The sequence below is a fragment of the Eptatretus burgeri genome, chromosome 3, assembly GCF_056783735.1.
Source record: "Eptatretus burgeri isolate ZD-2024b chromosome 3, Ebu_testis_v1, whole genome shotgun sequence".
Taxonomy (NCBI): domain Eukaryota; kingdom Metazoa; phylum Chordata; class Myxini; order Myxiniformes; family Myxinidae; genus Eptatretus; species Eptatretus burgeri.
The window spans coordinates 52,051,579-52,069,575 of record NC_140963.1 but is presented as its reverse complement, the minus strand read 5'-3'; the positions used below and the strand labels follow the sequence as shown (position 1 = coordinate 52,069,575).

The following is a 17,997-nucleotide window of genomic DNA, read 5'->3' as shown; positions in this document are numbered from 1 at the left end:
TTATTTGAGTTACAATAAAAACCAATTTGGTTATCCTGTAGTTGGTCAATTGCAGCTATAAGTGATTTAATTGGGTCAATTTTGAAAGTTTCTTGCATTGTAATTATTTTAAATAGCTTCCTGAAGGCATCAATAAACCGTTGTAAGAACTTTTGAAAGTAAAATTGATTTGTTTTGATCTATCGAAGTCAGAATTTGGATTGGTGTATTTTAGCTTCCTATCTGAGCAAATGCCTCATGATGATGGGATGTCAGGTTAAAATCCCTTGAACTGTGCTTATTTCTCCATTGTTACTTGGCACATGCAAAGCTAAAAGCGGGGTGAAGCAATTTGTTCACGTTTATTTGTCTCTCTGTCCGTGTCTCGACACAACTTATTTAAATTGAATGTTGTATTTTGAATACGAATCGGAATACAAACCTGCCAATATCTGGTACTTTGTCTCTGAAATTGTCCTGATCACACATGCGCACAGAGTTTGTTTGTCTTTTTTAACTTTGTCTGCCTGCCTGGCAGTCAAACAAAATTGAAAATAATTTCAAACAAGAACCTTGGTTTTTAGGACATCATCAAGGACCCAAACTCCAAGCACAAAGAACTAATGTAACGTGTTAAATAAGGTGGTGTAGAAGACACCATCTACAGTGGAAAACTTCCACATTTTATTTTTTTGCGATTATATATATACAGCTCTGGAAAAAAAAAATCAGAGACCACTACAAAAAAATTTTAAATCAGCATCTCCACATGTATGGCAGCCATTCCATTCCAGTGTCTGTTGAATTCCAACACAGGCACACCTCATTCTACTTAGTGAGGTACTGATTAGGTGATCACCTGAACCGAATCTTGTTTAACAAGGAAAAGTATAAAAACCACTGCTGTGGTCATCACTATCCTCTTGCAATAGGACCAGCTGGATGGCAAAAACAGTGCTAGTAGTACCTCAAAAGTAATTGCAATCAAAAAAATAACTATTGACCATGCCAAAAGAGTTTAAAAGAAAAGTTTTGAGTGAGGAAAAGAAGGGTTCAATTCTGGCTTTACTGGCAGAGGGATACAGTGAGTGTCACGTTGCTTCCATCCTTAAAATTTCAAAGACGGCGGTTCATAAGAACAAGGTCAAGCAGCAGACATTGGGGACAACAAAGCTACAGACTGGCAGAGGGCGAAAACGACTTTCCACTGACCGGGATGACCGCCAACTCATCCGAATGTCACTCAACAACCGGAGGATGACATCAAGTGACCGACAAAAAGAATGGCAAACGGCAGCTGGGGTGAAGTGCACGGAAAGGACGGTTCAAAACAGGCTCCTCGGCACAGGGCTGAAGTCGTGCAAAGCTAGAAAAACGCCCTTCATCAATGAGAAGCAAAGAAGAGCCAGGCTGAGGTTTGCAAAAGACCATAAGGATTGGACCGTAGAGGACTGGAGTAAGGTCATCTTCTCTGATGAGTTCAATTTTCAGCTTTGCCCAACACCTGGTCATCTAATGGTTAGATGGAGACCTGGAGAGGTCTACAAGCCACAGTGTCTCGCATCCACTGTGAAATTTGGTGGAGGATCGGTGATGATCTGGGGGTGCTTCAGCAAGGCTGGAATCGGGCAGATTTGTCTTTGTGAAGGACTCATGAATCAAGCCACGTACAAGGTTGTCCTGGAAGAACACTTGGTTCCTTCTGCTCTGACAATGTTCCCCAACTCTGAGGATTGGTTTTTCAAGCAGGAAAATGCCCCTTGCCACATCGCCAGGTCAATCAAGGTGTGGATGGAGGACCATCAGATCAAGACCCTGTCATGGCCAGCCCAATTTCCAGACCTGAACCCCATTGAAAACCTCTGGAATGTGATCAAGAGGAAGATGGATGGTCACAAGCCATCAAACAAATCCGAGCTGCTTGAATTGTTGCGCCAGGAGTGGCATAAAGTCACCCAACAGCAATGTGAAAGACTGGTGGAGAGCATGCCAAGATGCATGAAAGCTGTGATTGAAAATCGGGGTTATTCCACAAAATATTGATTTCTGAACTCTTCCTAAGTTAAAACATGAGTATTATGTTGTTTAAAAATGAATATGAACTTGTTTTGTTTGTATTATTTGAGGTCTGAAAACACTGAATCTTTGTTGTTATTTTCACCAGTTGTCATTTTCTGCAAATAAATGCTCTAAATGACAATATTTTGATTCAGAATTTATTCTCCCTATAAATAAATTCTCTCTCTCTCTCTCTGTCTCTCTGTCTCTGTCTCTCTCTCTCTCTCTCTCTCTCTCTCTCTCTGTCTCTGTCTCTCTGTCTCTCTGTCTCTCTGTCTCTCTGTTTCTTTGTCTCTCTGTCTCTCTGTCTCTCTGTCTCTCTGTCTCTCTGTCTCTGTCTCTGTCTCTGTCTCTGTCTCTGTCTCTCTCTGTCTCTCTCTGTCTCTCTCTGTCTCACTCTGTCTCTCTCTGTCTGTCTCTCTCTCTCTCTGCCTCTCTGCCTCTCTGCCTCTCTGTCTCTCTCTGCCTCTCTGTCTCTCTCTGTCTCTGTCTCTGTCTCTCTGTCTCTCTCTCTCTCTCTCTCTCTCTCTCTCTCTCTCTCTCTCTCTCTCTCTCTCTCTCTCTCTCTCTCTCTCTCTGTCCCTCTCTCTCTCTGTCCCTCTCTTTCCCTCTCTCTGTCTCTCTCTGTCTCTCTCTGTCTCTCTCTGTCTCTCTCTGTCTCTCTCTGTCTCTCTCTGTCTCTATCTGTCTCTCTCTATCTGTCTCTCTCTATCTGTCTCTCTCTCTCTCTCTCTCTCTCTCTCTCTCTCTCTCTCTCTCTCTCTCTCTCTCTCTCTCTCTCTCTCTCTCTCTCTCTCTCTCTCTGCCTCTCTCTCTGCCTCTCTCTCTGCCTCTCTCTCTGCCTCTCTCTCTGCCTCTCTCTCTGCCTCTCTCTCTCTCTCTCTGCCCCTCTCTCTTCTTCTTCTTGCTCTAGCACGAGCCTTGACCTTGTACACAAATAAAAGAGCAAGCTGTCGCCATCACGGAGGTCTTGAGTGACAAATTTGCATTTTTATTTCATGTGACAACTGAAATTCAAAGATATCAAATTGAACCTTGATGTTCAACTTTGTGCTTTTCGGATGGCAATGCGTTGACCATCAGTCAGATTCTCTTTGTACCTTTCCAGGCCTTGTTTGTCTTCATGTCCTTGTCCTTCACTCGAGATGAGATTCTCTGGTTACTGAGACATGCGGAGAATATTCCCAAAGCCAAAAACTACGAGGATTACATAGACAAGTAAGGATTCCTTGGACAGGTGAATGTCTGTCTGTTGATGTCTCCTTTTTCGAATTTGTGACAATTTGCTACTTACTCAACAAAGTTGTCAAATCAACTATATTTTGCTTTTACAACTGAGTTTTCCCCTCATGCAGGAAATAATCTGATTTATCCTCTGTTCTTTTTGCTGTTTTTTCTTCTCATTGACTCCTCCAGTCCACTTACACTTTTTACTCTGTTTATCTTAAGGGAGGTGTGCCTCAGATATGTAAACGAATACCTCGATAAGTGCGTATAGTTTTATGTATTGTCAATTGCTTTTTTTGTTTGTGAACTAGCAAATACAACCTGTCGCTTCTCTGACTGGAATATTAAGGGGGGCATAAGAAGGAGAGGCGAGGAGGGAGGGTTGGGTGAGGAGAGGGAGGGGAGCAAGGAGGGAGATTGAGGCAGAGGGGGTCGTGAGCAAGGAGGGGTGCGGAAATGGAACGCATAATGAGGGGAGGGCAAGGGAAGGCAGTGTGAGGGCGGATTCATCCGGGCAGAACCAACGTCTGGACATAACCACCGTCCAGATACATCAAGGGAAGGCAGTGTGAGGGGATGGTCTGTCCAGAGATAACCACCGTCCAGACAACGGGTATACTAAGGGTGGGGAGAGAGGAGTGGGGGAGCAAGGAGCGGCAAAAAAGCAGTAAACACTGCGTTAATAAATCGTATAACAAATACAAACGTTAAAACAAATTACTTTTTCGAAGTATTGTTATGATCGGGGTTGGATACAGCACATATTGCTTGTGAAAGGCTTATTCAGGTGTGACAGGCCGTCCAGCTGAGGTTGAAGGCTCAGAAGATGAAATGGAGGCTTATTCGCTTGGGATTTTTAAAAAAAAAGAACTTTATAATGGAGCCTTGAGTGGCTGGCTTCATTTTCTGTTTGTAGACCTCCTTGTAACATTTCAGGACATTGCCCATCTCCCTCTGCACCTTGGAACTTGTAATGCCGTCATGATCATGCTCATCACGGGCCACTCGCTCGGGGTGACTGAGCACAGGCCAGTCGCGCAGGATGACGGAGCACGGGCCAGTCGTGCGGGATGACGGAGCACAGGCCAGTCACTCGGGATGACTGAACAAGGGCCAGTCACTCGGGATGACGGAGCACGGGCCAGTCGCTCGGGATGACTGAGCACGGACCACTCGCTCGGGATGACGGAGCACGAACCGCTCGCCCGGTCAGGATATCGGGGCCCGGGGCACTCGCCCGGTCAGGATGTCGGGGCCCGGGGCACTCGCCCGGTCAGGATGTCTGAGCCCGGGGCACTCGCCCGGTCAGGATGTCGGAGCCCGGGGCACTCGCCCGGTCAGGATGTCGGAGCCCGGGACACTCGCCCGGTCAGGATGTCGGAGCCCGGGGCACTCGCCCGGTCAGGATGTCGGAGCCCGGGGCACTCGCCCGGCCAGAATGTCGGAGCCCGGGGCACTCGCCCGGTCAGGATGTCGGAGCCCGGGGCACTCGCCCGGTCAGGATGTCGGAGCCCGGGGCACTCGCCCGGTCAGGATGTCGGAGCCCGGGGCACTCGCCCGGTCAGGATGTCGGAGCCCGGGGCACTCGCCCGGCCAGAATGTCGGAGCACGGACCACTCGCCCGGAGCACGGGGCAGCAAGTCACATTTATTGCCACATCTGATGCAATTTAAATGCTCGAATTGTGGCGAGGTGCTCCATTTGAAGCTGTTTCTTCAATATATGTAGCTTGATGCCAAGAGTCCAAATTAATAATTTGTTTGGTGTCAAAGCCAGTGACCAATTGCAAATTAATAGTATGATTCCATGGGTCAAAATATGTTGGGAATCCGTTGTCGTTCCTCGAGAATCTGATTACAAATCAACACGAAATGTGATGTCGTGTTTACCAATCATGATGGCATGAAATGCTGCATTCTGTTGTGACAAAAGTGTTGTCACATGATGTTGTGATCGAGTGTAAGAGGATTAATTATTATTATTATTATTTTGTGATGGCCATCTCTGAATAGATGTAAGAATAGTCGTTTCGTGCCATCCCTCTGTACTTTCACCTATGATTTTGTACACATAGTCCAGGTTCGTGGAAGAGCTAGAACATGGAATGGATCAGGATGTAACAACTAGGGGATTTGGTACAAGGAGCAAGGATTGGGGGTAGGGGGTAGAGGGTGGGGGAGGGTGGTTTGGCACACACCCACAATCGGGTTGAGTTGCAAAATAGTGAGACTTGGACAAATAATGGATGTAGGTAAGAATTAGGGGAAGACCTTGTGGTGGGGGAAGACTCATGGGGTGGACAGTATTGACACAGAAGCAAACTCTCAGGAATGAAAAGCTGGAAATTTGGAAAGTGGGGGAGGGCAACGAGGGTAGAAAAGATCATGGTTTTGGATGCTGGATGATCTGAGATGGTGGGGAACAGCTGTCTTGAAGACTTGGGGTGAGGAATGAGATTGAAGAGAATGTAGAAATTTTGTTCCACAGGCGGGGAAAAATAAAAGAACCGAAATGCAAAGGTGCTCTGTGGAGAACATCCATCCCTCAAGCTGAACTTTCTATGTTTTGTTTCCCACTGATAGGCTGGACCTTAACCAAAATCTGGACTTTAACCAAAATCTAATGAACTTGTTCTTGTTTTCCTTTCTTTTTTTTTTCAATTATCTGTAGTGGTTATTTGGGTTGCAGACATGACTCCGGCAACAAATTATTTTTGGTGAAAATAAGAATCCCAAAGTTGGCGCGCAAATTAAAAAGGAACGTTGATTCCCGTGATTGCAATTCAAGAGTCCGCTATATCGCTTTTCACTGACAGCTCATCCTGTGGAGTTTATCTTTGGCGAGATTGGGTCAATCCCGTTAGGACAACTCCGGTCCTGTTTCAATATATACGATTTGTGGAAGGGCTGTGAGTGGATGAATTTCAAAAATCTCATGAAGCCAGGACATGATGACTGGCTTGTCACTATTTGGATGTGGGGATGCTTCATGATGCAACACCATTCCTTTGGAGCAGGATACAACAGTTTATAGTCTCTCAGCAGAGGGCAGATTGATAGGATTGCAGATCGATAGGATCGATACACTCGTCTCTGGGCTGACTGGCCTGGGTTCTCTTCCCGACCCGACTAGAAACAGTCATCTTGGTGCTTTGCAGGCAGCGCGTTACATCGATGAGATATGTATATAAATTTGTTCTCTGGTTCATTTCCCAAGGGGTGGGGGCTTCGGGTCACATGAGTCAAAACGGAAACAATTTATTGGGTCATTCCTGGTGGAACAATTTGCCATCTCTCGACTTTGCTTTAGGTGGGAAGCATGTGGTTTTGTGATGGCGCACCATCGACTTCACTCTAGTTTTTGTTTATTTTTGTTGTTGCTTCCTTTCGATTCCACTCTTGTGCTTTGTCCCAAGTGCCTTGCATTTGTAGCTCTCATTTTGTGTAATAATTTTGTTTTGAGTAATTGACTTCCTCTATTTGTGCAGTAGCTGTATATTTTGTCATTGTCCACATGTTTAGTGTGTGCGCCGTCCCTCGGATGTACGTTGAACTGGGCGTCCCATCCGTTAGCGTTAGTTGGTTGACGTTAAAGATCCTGCTGGTTGATGGGGTACTGCATCAGCGGAACATCCGCAGCCTCGGCAGTGATGAAACCAGCAACCATGTGCTGCATATGAAAAAGAGATTGATAACCTACTGACACTAATCTCTCTGGCACTGCCCACAATTATTTTTGGGTTTTTAAAAAAAAAAAAAAAATACATGTATACATGACCTTCCTTATACAGTTCAACCTGCAGTTCCCAATTGGCCATTATTGTGCTTGAAGGAAAAATGTGCATCAAAATTGCCTGTTCATTATAACGATTCGTAATGAGTGTTCCTTATAACGGAGCTCTAATGTATTCTGTACCCTCATTTCATATCGTCTGTGCAGGCATTTAGCCGAGCTGATGTTCTTGATGGAGGAGCTCCGGGCACTTGTGCGGCGGTACGGCCAGATCATTCAGCGCTACCACGTCCAGTACCTGCACAGCTTTGACGCTGTTGCACTCAATGAACTCGTACAGGTGTGACCTTAAATTTTGCTCTTTTTGCAATCATGAATGGTCTCAAAATGCATTTTAAAAGGGCCATCTGGTTTATGTGTACAAATGTGGCAGAATGTTTTGGTTTTTAAAAATCTTCCTACCCGCACTGTGCACACCACATCTGTGTATCTCGGTGCGTGCACAGAACCTCTCGGTGTGTCCCGAGGACGAATCGGTTATCATGTCTTCCTTTGTCAACACCATGACATCCCTCAACGTGAAACAAGGTTTTTACCCCAAAAAAATGATGAATCGCGAACTGAGATCTTGTTTTTTTTTATTTCTGAGGAAGCAAAGAAGCAGTTGGCTTGTGAAGATGACATGCTCGAGGTTTTGTTTCCGTATTTGACTCGTGATTGTGGAATACTGTACAATCAAGCTTATTGTAAGGTTTGATCTCTCATGCGTAGTGTGTACGGCGAAGCCTTTTATTGCGAAGTGGTATCTGTGAAAGTCACCATTTGAATGTGGGGATGCTTCATGATGCAACACCATGCCTTTGGAGCAGGATACAACATAAATTTCCACAAATCAACAGGGAAATTGACTGCAATGGTTACAACCTCCTAACGAGGGTTTTGTGTCCTCATGTGATGTCTGCGTGTGGTCGGACAAATATTCAGATAGGAAAACCTTCTTGCTCTTTCTACCCCTCCCCCCCTCCCCCACCCCCACACACGCACACACCCTCCCCCACCACCCAACCCTCTCCACCTTACCCTTTTATGCAGTCGAAGATGGTGAGGTGTTTGACTTTCGAGGTTTGAGGCTTGACTGGTTCCGCCTGCAGGTTAGCTTTTCTCTTGTGTCTCCGAAGTTTAGTCCTCGAAATTTGAAGGGATGTCCCTATGTGCTTGTTTTTTTTTTGTGCCAGATAATAAATTTCTACTTCCACATGCGCAGGCATACACGAGCATATCGCGAGCCGCACTGCAGCTTCGTGAGCAGCGGGACCTTGGGCGCATGATGAACACAGTGGTGTTTCACACACGCATGGTGGACACGCTGGATGACATGCTCATAGACACCTCTGATCTATCTACCTTCTGGTAGGACACTTGGAGAAGTTTTTTATTCATTTTGCCAATCCCAAACTATTAATGGGTCATGTTGGAGGTAGTGGGTAAATTGTATTGGCTTGGGGATTGGGGGGGGGGTGAGCGGTGGGAGTAGGAGGTGGCTACACAAGCATTACAATCATGTAGATATGGCAGTCTGGGTCCAGATGTTTGTCGGATCAAATGAAACTCTCTACTGTGTTCCATATTACATTGCTCTTTAAATACATTCTTCTTTTTTTTTTCTTTAAAAAAAACTTCTTTGCAGTTTCTACAGCCGCCCGTTTGAAAAGCTCTTTCAGCAGTGCCTTGAGCTGCCGTCACAAGCGCGCTACTCGGTCGCTTTCCCACTCATCTGTGCACACTTCATGAACTGTACACATGAGCTTTGCCCAGAAGAGGTGTGCTTTGGTGCCAACATGCTCGCGGCGAGTTGTGGTTCGGCATAAGTTGGCAATGATTAGTCTACAGCTGTGATAACCTTATCTGTTGAACACTCTAATGATGTGATGCAAGCAAACCATTTATTTTTGGAGCCTGAGTGATGACTCGTGTGAAAGCGTATTTTGTGTATATGCTGGATCCTGTTCACTCTGAGATGTCTTTTCAAACGTTGTTTCATAATGACACTGAATGGAGATGATCTCTTGTTACTCGACTTTTGCTATTGTTTCTCTGAACATTGACGAACTTGCAATTTATCGTTTGATGTCTTCAGGGTAAACCCGATTAGATGCAAGGTTGTGTGATAAGCATTAGGCTTGTTCGGGTTGTGATCATGAAATGTAGGCAGGAGCGCATAACTCCGATGCTCTTTGCAGAGGCATCACATTGGTGACCGTAGTCTCTCACTTTGCAACTTTTTCTTGGACGAGATGGCCAAGCAGGCCCGGAACCTCATCACGGATATCTGCTCTGAGCAGTGTGCCCTGAGTGATCAAGTGAGTGAGTGGTGGAAAGTTTCCAACCTGATTTCCCCTGTCAATAAATATATTATAAAGGTGGGACCGTGTGGTGGACTCGAGGTCAAATTCTCCACCCACACCAATCTAGCGACCGATTGACTGTAGAGGCCGTCTGTCATCCTCCAGGCACGCTGGACAGATTTTTTTTCTTCGGTTCCTGACAAACAGAAACTCTGAGATCTGTCACCGTCAGTATTTTCCCTGTTAATTAGGAATTGGGGCCGGGCCAACCCTGGGGGAAATTGACTGCAATGGTTACAACTTCCAAACGAGGGTTTCGTGCCGAATTTCCATCAGCGGAGACTTTAAACCGCACAATCACAAACCGCACACCAGACAGACACTCCAGTGATGGTAACCATTTTGATAAACTGATCAAAGGCAAAAGGGAATGGGGAGAACATGGAAGAAAAAGGCACGTGTGTGTCAATTATTATTCATACTATATATGCCCACAAACTTTGATGGCTTATTGCATTACCTCATCTCTTTCACACGACAAAGATTCAGATAAGGATAGGTCACTATACACAGAAGATAAACTTTGTCCTCATGCGATCAGTCTGGCAGGCCATGTCTGGCTTTGCAGTCTCTCGGGGTCTGCACGTTTGTTCAGCGCTGTTGAGCTCGGTCTCACTCTTGGTCTTGCTCCCCAAGCTGCTACTCCCAAACTCTCTTGAGCCAACTTGCTGCCCGTTCTGAGTTTCCGCTTGAGCCTCCTCTCCCTTCAAATGCTCATTTTGACCCACTCCTCGAACTAACCCTCCAACCAGCTGCCTGTTCCAAGCTGCCACGAGCTGTCCCTACATACTATTGCATTATAAAGTTCCCATGACCTTAAGTTTGTGAACAACCATGCTAAACTTTTACTAACCCCTCACCCCCTCCCCTCAATGAAATTGCTTGAATCACATTGAAATCTTCTCAAGAAATTCTGATAATTATCAGCTGAGACATCTCTTGTGTTGGGGGGAGCTCAAAGGAAACAGTTTTGTGAAAATAATTATTTTTGTGCAAGTGCACTTTTCCCACATTTTCCCTCGATGTCCAATGCGTTACCTGTTTTGGGAGCCTGGTGTTGGCTTAGCGGTTCGGGGGGGGGGGGGTGTGGCTTGGGATCCTAGGGTCCTGAGTTCGAGCTCCGTTTTCCACTGAATTAACACCAGGGGGTTGACTCAGCCTGTCATCCTTTTCAGGTCAGCAGAATGAGAACCAGTGTACTGGTAATCAGGACACTGCATCAGCGGCTTTGCTGCGCCCCTCACCAATGATGCACCCAGCAGCCAAAAAGGCAGCACATGATGGGAACCTGTTTTTTTTGGGGGGGGGGGTAAAGGGATTTGTCGAATTCTGTTTTTGGGACCAAGGTAGCAAACTAATTAATTTATCCAGACAAAATGTGATCACGTTTTTATCTTCCTTGGTCGATGTGAAACATTGGAATTTTATAAACACAAACCATTTGGTGATTTCTGTGAAGGGAGCGAAACAGAACCTTACAGAAAGCTCAACGAAATGAAATGGGCTGTTGTAGCTGCAGATGGGAAAACCAACCTGTGTTGAATTTGAAGTTGGAGTGACGTCAAACAGACCAACTATTTGGATAATAATCATAGTGATGTTAAACTCATGAACTGTACTTTAAAAGTACGTTTACATTAACAGTTCTTGTTTTTTTGTTTGTTTGTTTGTTTGTTTGTTTGTTTGTTTTTTTCCCCGTCTACTTGTGCAATAATTTGAGTTTTAAACAAAATGTTATCCTGTTTATCCAGCTTCTCCCCAAGCACTGTGCCAAGACTATTAGCCAGGCAGTGAGCAAGAAGACGAAGAAAGCACCGCCAAAAAAGGGCGAGCCAGAGAAGGAGAAACCGGGTGTGGAGAGCATGCGTAAGGATCGTCTCTTCAGTACAAAGTACGTACAGATTCCTCCAATCTGTCGATAACGCTCTATCTCGTTTAACATTTGTGAGTCTGTGTGCGATGATGGAATCTACTCTATGCGGATAAAATTTCAGGTTGAAAAGCCAAGGGGGGTGGGGAAGAAGTGTCATTTTCTGCCGTGACGTGGGACTCGACTTTAAGCTGGCTTTCTTCAGGGTATGCTCTCATGATGTTTGTGGTTGTATTGCTGGACGAGTTTTGAAATTCCATCCCCAGCCTGGACAAGCTGCACACAGCCCTGGCCGAGCTCTGCTTCGCGATCAACCACACACCTGCCATCGTCGTATGGGAGCACACGTTCGCACCACGGGAATACCTAGCTTTGCACCTCGAGTACCGCTTTACAAAGTACGTGCTGCAGTACCTTCCTGGAGCAAAAAAAAAAAAAACCCAAACTGATTGGTAGCGTGTAATATCGAAAATTGTGCTGGAACCTATCTGGGCGAGGCTTGTTTTGTAAAATGCTGATGCAGGTAGTCCATTGAGAGTAACCATACGTGGCTGCTGGTCGTTAGTGCGAACACGTGTTTGAAGATAAGACATGAGGTGGTGGTGCTGGTGGTGTCTGTTCAACAGGGCCATTGTGGGTATGACTATGTACAACCAAACAACCCAAGAAATCGCCAAGCCGTCGGAGCTGTTAACGAGCGTGAAGGCGTACATGTCTGTGCTGCAGTCCATAGAGAACATGGTACAAATAGACATTACCCGTGTCTTCAACAACGTACTGCTTCAGCAAACGCAGCACATGGACAGCCATGGCGAAACGACCATCACAACACTGTACACCAACTGGTGAGCTTGTCGTGCTGAAGACACAGCCTGATTATGTCACCGACGCAGCATTCTGCTTGCGCACAGATATCTGTTACATCTTGGAGTTTATCTTATTGTTCTTATTACCTCCGCCATAGAAGGTGAAGGAGGTTGTGTTTTCACCCCTTTCTGTCTGTTTGTCTGTCTGTGCCTGTTTATTTGTCTGTTTATGTACAGGATATCTCAAAAGCAAATTCGGACGGATCCAGATGAAATTTTGTGGACAGGTTCGGTGTGTGACAAGGACGAACTGATTAGATTTTGGTGAAGATCCAGATCCGGATCTGATAATTTTTTTTTAAGTGACTCTTCACCATTGAGAGATAGGGCCAAAAACGATGGAGTGCTGCACAGCATGATATTTCAAAAATGTATTGGGCTCGATATGTTCGCATGGATCAGGCATTACATGACGGAGGTATGCGCTCTACCAAGTGCCCTTCTCGTTTTTATTTATTTATTTATTTATCGATGTATCTGTAACTATCTCGTGGTTCAATTGATCTTGCAATATTTTCAGCTCTTCACCATGTCCTCCATGAAATATTGATTTGAAAGGTGGAACATTCATTATCCATCAGGGCATGATGCTTCCTATATATATATATATATATATATATATATATATATATATATATATATATATATATATATATATATATATATATATATATATATATATATATATATATATATATATATATTTTCTATGATGTTAAAGTTTTCCTTCCTCTCGATGCTTAAAAAAAAAAAATGTTCTAGGTACTTGGAGACATTGCTGCGCCAAGTGAGCAATGGTCTCATTGCCTACTCACCGGCTATGAAAGCCTTTATCAACTTGCCAGCTGAGAATGAACTCACCTTCAATGCTGAAGAGTACTCTGATATCGCTGGTGAGCAACAATATCGGGTTGTATTATTTTGTGGCATTTTTACTTGTTTCTTGATTGTCACATTTTACTGATGATGACGGTTTGTTCGTTCGTATGCAGCACAAGACTGTAGGTTAGCATCATTGGCTGAAGACGCGGCTGTGCTGCTGATGCAATGCCCTCTGCTACTTCGGGTAGGAATTTGGAATTTGGGCATTGTGCCAGCGATAGCTCGCCTACTCTTCGCGAAGGACACTGAGTTTAATGTCCACCGACGAATGCCAGCAGACGGGACACCCAGTTTAACGTCCATCCGAGGGACGGCACACACATTGATTAATCACCATGCCGGTGAAACATCGGGATGACAGTTTATAGCTGGGTTGGGATTCCAATCCAGGCTAGACAGCCGAGAGGCGAGTGTGCGTCCCTCGCAGCCATCCTGTCGGCCAGGTGACATCGGTGGAAATGATAAACACCATACGATGTAATCTTGCTTAATATCCACCTTATTATGATGGCCAGTGTTGAAATTGTCAGATTCATAAGAGCGTTCGTTCAAGTCTTTAGTGACAAGTCTTTTTCACTTTCTGTATATTGTGTCATGGCCAAGGTTAAAAGTGGTCTTGCTCAACTTTGGACATTTCATATGAAAGTATAATTATTTCCAGTAATGTTTATTATTGCCTGGAACCCCTCGGGTGACATTTCCTAAGAGTATGGCTTTGTAGTGTTTGGTGACAATGCCATTGTTGTCATTCCAGAGATGCGAGCACTGGCAGAGCTTCTGGGTCCATATGGAATGAAGTTCCTCAACGAAAGCCTCATGTGGCACATATCTTCACAGGTGGCTGAACTCAAGGTGCGTTGAACGAGCACCGAGGACGGCATGACGTCGAAACAAGTGGGAGTTGGGGGATTGAGTCGGAAGCATGTGCAGATAGAGTGAGATAGAGATAGAGATTATAGTTGTTTTGCTCATTAGAATTTGAAAACATGTTTGTTCTGTGTTGTGTTATTGCAACATAGCCATCGAAAGAACGCTTTGATATCACCAGAGGGTAAAGGTTGCTTGGTGAAAGGCTTCCTTGTCGTGGGTGTGCAGAAGCTGGTTATGGAGAACATGGAAGTGCTACTTCACATGCGCACAAGTTTTGACAAACCCGAAAACATGGCTGCACTTTTCAAGAAGCTACAGTGTAAGAAGAATCCTGTACTTAGAATTTTCAGTTCACGAGCTGCTGGCTCTGTTTGTCTTCCAATTATCGAGTTGTTCTCCAATCTGCATTCTCTTTCACAGCTGTGGACAGTGTGCTCAAGAGGATGACGATAATCGGTGTGATTTTATCTTTCCGGTCACTCGCTCAGGATGCACTCAGAGATGTGAGCGCTTTGATTTGTTTTACATCACGATGACCAGGTCGCATTAGTCTGCATAAAGGGTTATATACAACCATTAGTCTGCCTGGGATGAACTTTTTACTGGATGAACTTAGAATGTTGGGACTGAAAGGGATTGATTGGGTTCATGAGCTTTGAAGGTAAACGCCACATTTAAGACACTCTCTACTTTGTCATGAGCACAGTCAGGTGTGATGCCATTTAAAGTTGGAGAGGGAATGGATGGGGACTACACATCAGAGACCGATTTAACAAGCTGCCACGATAACTTTGAGGAAGGTTAAGAGGTTGGAGAATTCAGTCTGGAGATTAACCAGATGATGCTTTCTTGCTTACCTGAGGATGGATACACACTTGATTTGAGCTTTGATTAATGACCTTAGGTTGCCCTTAATCAGGTTAGCCTTAATCATGCTGTTTTTGATAGCCACTGCCTCACGTAATTCAGTGTACCAATGAGAGACGTTGGATATAGCTACAGATGAGATTGGATGAACTTGTGTGGGTGAAAAGAAGGGAAGGGGTGAAGAATGTAGAGTTGCGTGAGAAGGAGAGAGAATCTGGAGGGAAGAAATAGTAAGGGAGGGATATTAATGGTTGAGGCCTAGAAACGAGCGATTACATGGACTTGATAGAAATGCATGGGAATGGGCACAAGAGACAACGGTTGGACAAGAATCGTATTCTTAGCTTAGGAAGTTGGGCAGGTGGAGCAGAACGAGACACATCCACACATGCAGGAAACCGGAACCCTTCAGCCAACAAAGGTGTTCTTCACGGACTTTGGAAAATCCTCCTTTTGATAATTTTTCAGCCGTGAGTGTCGTAGCCGTCGTTTCATTTCTCTTTTTCACTTTTCTCAAGAATCTTCACCAGAACTTTTCAAGAATCGTAATTCTCCGAACACATTGTTATCGCACGTTTCATCCTCCTGGAACATGTTAATTTCAATTCGAACTTTTCGATGATTCTGAAGAAAATATTTGTTTATTGATATATCTATCACCTACATGAGCCCAAACTTTGCATCGGAAAAAAGGTTATCTCAATTTCCAGGTTCTGGCGTACCACATCCCATTTCTCTTGAGCTCCGTCGAGGATTTTAAAGATCACATTCCTCGTGAGACAGATATCAAGGTGAGATCATTAATCCTTGATTTTATGTTTTGCCAAAACAAAATGATAACACTCCCAATGCCGGGACGGGTGGGCAAACATGTAAACTTTTTGAAAGTGATTGATTCATAACTGATTTATATTAACTATATGACAAAGCCAATGACTTTCGATTTTAACGAGATAAAAATATTCAATGTTCCTCGATCAAAATTGTTGTTGTGTCGCATAAACCTCACACGAGCGATTTTTAGATAATTTTCGACCTGTTTTATCAACGTGGAGGAATAAAACTGCAATGTTTGAATTTGGCTCACCAACCCTTTTACGGTGAGGTGACGTGCATTTGATGTTTATCAATTTTTTTTTAATTTTTTTTTTTCTGATGAAGAAAAGTTGATCCTTTTGTATAAATAACAGCTTATGCATGGAATGTCACTAAGAAACGTCATTTTGTCCCCCCCCCTAACCCCCCCACCTGCTTCTCCATTCTTCCCATATTTTGAAGGTTGCAATGAGCGTTTATGAGCTGTCATCGGCCGCTGGGTTGCCCTGTGAGATTGACCCAGCTCTTGTGCTCGCACTCACATCTCAGAAAGGAGGTCATGATACTACATACGCAGCATGGGGGAAGGGAATGAAGTGGGAGGGGTGTGGGGGGGGAGGGCATTGATTTGAAGGACTCAGGGTATACTCCAGGCACAATCCCTTTTCCTTTTATCTCGTGCTTTTTTTTTTGCAATATTTGTAAAAGGGAGAGTTGAAATGTCCCCCTTCCTCCTCTCGACCATGAAGGAATGCCATTGTGTCATTTGAAACTTGGGGCAGACATTTGTCCTTGTCCTTGTAGTTTCCAACCAGTGTCGCACATTCTTCTCAGTGGTGGGTGAGTTTCCTGATGCCATCGAAATGAAAATCGTCTTTTGGCTCTTAAACTAGTATATATTGCATTCTGTTCTTTTGGTCTGCGTGTTAAAGTGGTAATCGTATACTTTATCCATGATAAAAAAAAAGATCAGTTGGCCCAGCATTGCACAGGGCAAGAGCATCTGAGGAACACCTGGCTCTGGTGAGCCTTTTGCAAGGGTGTTGGCAGTCAGGGTTGTTCCTTTGTACATTTTATTTGTTTTTTGATTGATTGATTCATTTATTCTTTGTGCATTATCTTGCAAAAAATCACAAAAGATACAAGATCGTGGCTCATGGAAAACGTGAGGCGACGGAGGGTGAAAAGGCAACAAATTTACAGTGGGTCAGTGAGGCCACACTTTATACCATAAGCAAAGGGATGAACAAACAATAAAAGAGGAGATCAAGGAGAGGATGAAACACAGGAGGTTCCAAGTAACAGGGTTGGATGAGGTTGGGGCAATGGGGGTATAAAGGATTGAGGGTGACGTGATGTGGTGGTGCACAGCCGACTTAAAACCCCGGAGTGAAGTGGGAATGAGTAGGCAGTTTCACAGAATGGAGAAAAGAATAGTGGAGGTGTGCAGTAAGTCTGGATTTGTGGAGTTTAACCCGGGGGTGGGGGTGGGGGTGGGTAGTTTTACCGGAAGAACACGTTCATCCTCGGGTCGACAGGGATGGTCGGAGGGCTGACCGAGCAGAGGGAGCTAAACCAGAGGAGATGTGGTTAAAAATAAATAAACAGAGAGACCACTGAACTGTCTGCGGTATGAGAGTGAAAGGCATTGTTCTTCTTTGTCATCATGGGAAAGAGCTTTGGATTCCACATAATTCAGGAGAGGTATGATGCTGAGCCACAGCCTATAGGGGAGAGTGGTCCTCCATTGAGCTACAGGTAAAGACCTTGTACACCATGAGTAGTTCTGATTTTTCAAGTCGTGACTTGGAACAATGTACGATGTCCATTATGCGGATAGCTTTGGACGCCAGCTTTGCTTTACTATTTGTAGACCAGTAATAATCGAGCTCCATTTGGTTTTGAAGAATCTCTCACACTGACTGGGCCCAGAGTTTATTCCAAGGGTCTGTGTAATTGAGTTTATGCAAATGTAATGATCTTAAAACCTTTTTTTATTGTTATTTTTCCTTTTTAACTGTTTCCTCATTTTGAGAAATTGTTGGGTGTCTCCTCTGGTGGTTTGTTATGAATGCTCAATCAATCACACTTGAATCGCTTATAACAATGGTTCAGAATATATGAGGGGCTATCATCACCATAAAACTACACTCGCTACTTCATGGATTTGCAAGAGTTTTGTTCTCTGCAAATGCAGGAACTCCATCACTGCTCTACACTCTGAGCATTCCCTTTTCACTGAAGCCTCCCGCTGCCTGCGCATTACTAGAAGGAGTAGCCACACGTAATTTTACACGAATACTCCTGAAAGGCTGTGTCCCACACATACAAAGTTGCACTGTTATACGATAATTGCCTCGTCATCAGGACAAAAACATTTGGACTCTTCACGTATAAGGAAAATATGCATAGTTGACTCCACCAC

At 44.5% G+C, this 17,997-nt stretch overlaps 1 protein-coding gene across 5 annotated transcripts in view; it reads left to right on the top strand.

Moving 5' to 3' along the window:
- LOC147029871 (nck-associated protein 1-like) overlaps positions 1-17,997 on the top strand; it is an 87,941-nt gene that overhangs the window by 61,591 nt on the left and 8,353 nt on the right. For all 5 annotated transcript variants that reach the window (XM_085873311.1, XM_085873310.1, XM_085873309.1 and 2 more), the window contains 16 exons: positions 3,146-3,255; positions 7,204-7,336; positions 7,503-7,584; positions 8,089-8,147; positions 8,261-8,406; positions 8,684-8,816; positions 9,237-9,356; positions 11,153-11,292; positions 11,538-11,669; positions 11,898-12,116; positions 12,900-13,030; positions 13,774-13,871; positions 14,115-14,208; positions 14,310-14,392; positions 15,467-15,547; positions 16,035-16,128. In XM_085873311.1, the coding sequence (XP_085729437.1) occupies positions 3,146-3,255; positions 7,204-7,336; positions 7,503-7,584; positions 8,089-8,147; positions 8,261-8,406; positions 8,684-8,816; positions 9,237-9,356; positions 11,153-11,292; positions 11,538-11,669; positions 11,898-12,116; positions 12,900-13,030; positions 13,774-13,871; positions 14,115-14,208; positions 14,310-14,392; positions 15,467-15,547; positions 16,035-16,128 (1,855 nt within the window). The remainder of the gene's footprint in view (positions 1-3,145; positions 3,256-7,203; positions 7,337-7,502; positions 7,585-8,088; positions 8,148-8,260; positions 8,407-8,683; positions 8,817-9,236; positions 9,357-11,152; positions 11,293-11,537; positions 11,670-11,897; positions 12,117-12,899; positions 13,031-13,773; positions 13,872-14,114; positions 14,209-14,309; positions 14,393-15,466; positions 15,548-16,034; positions 16,129-17,997) is intronic.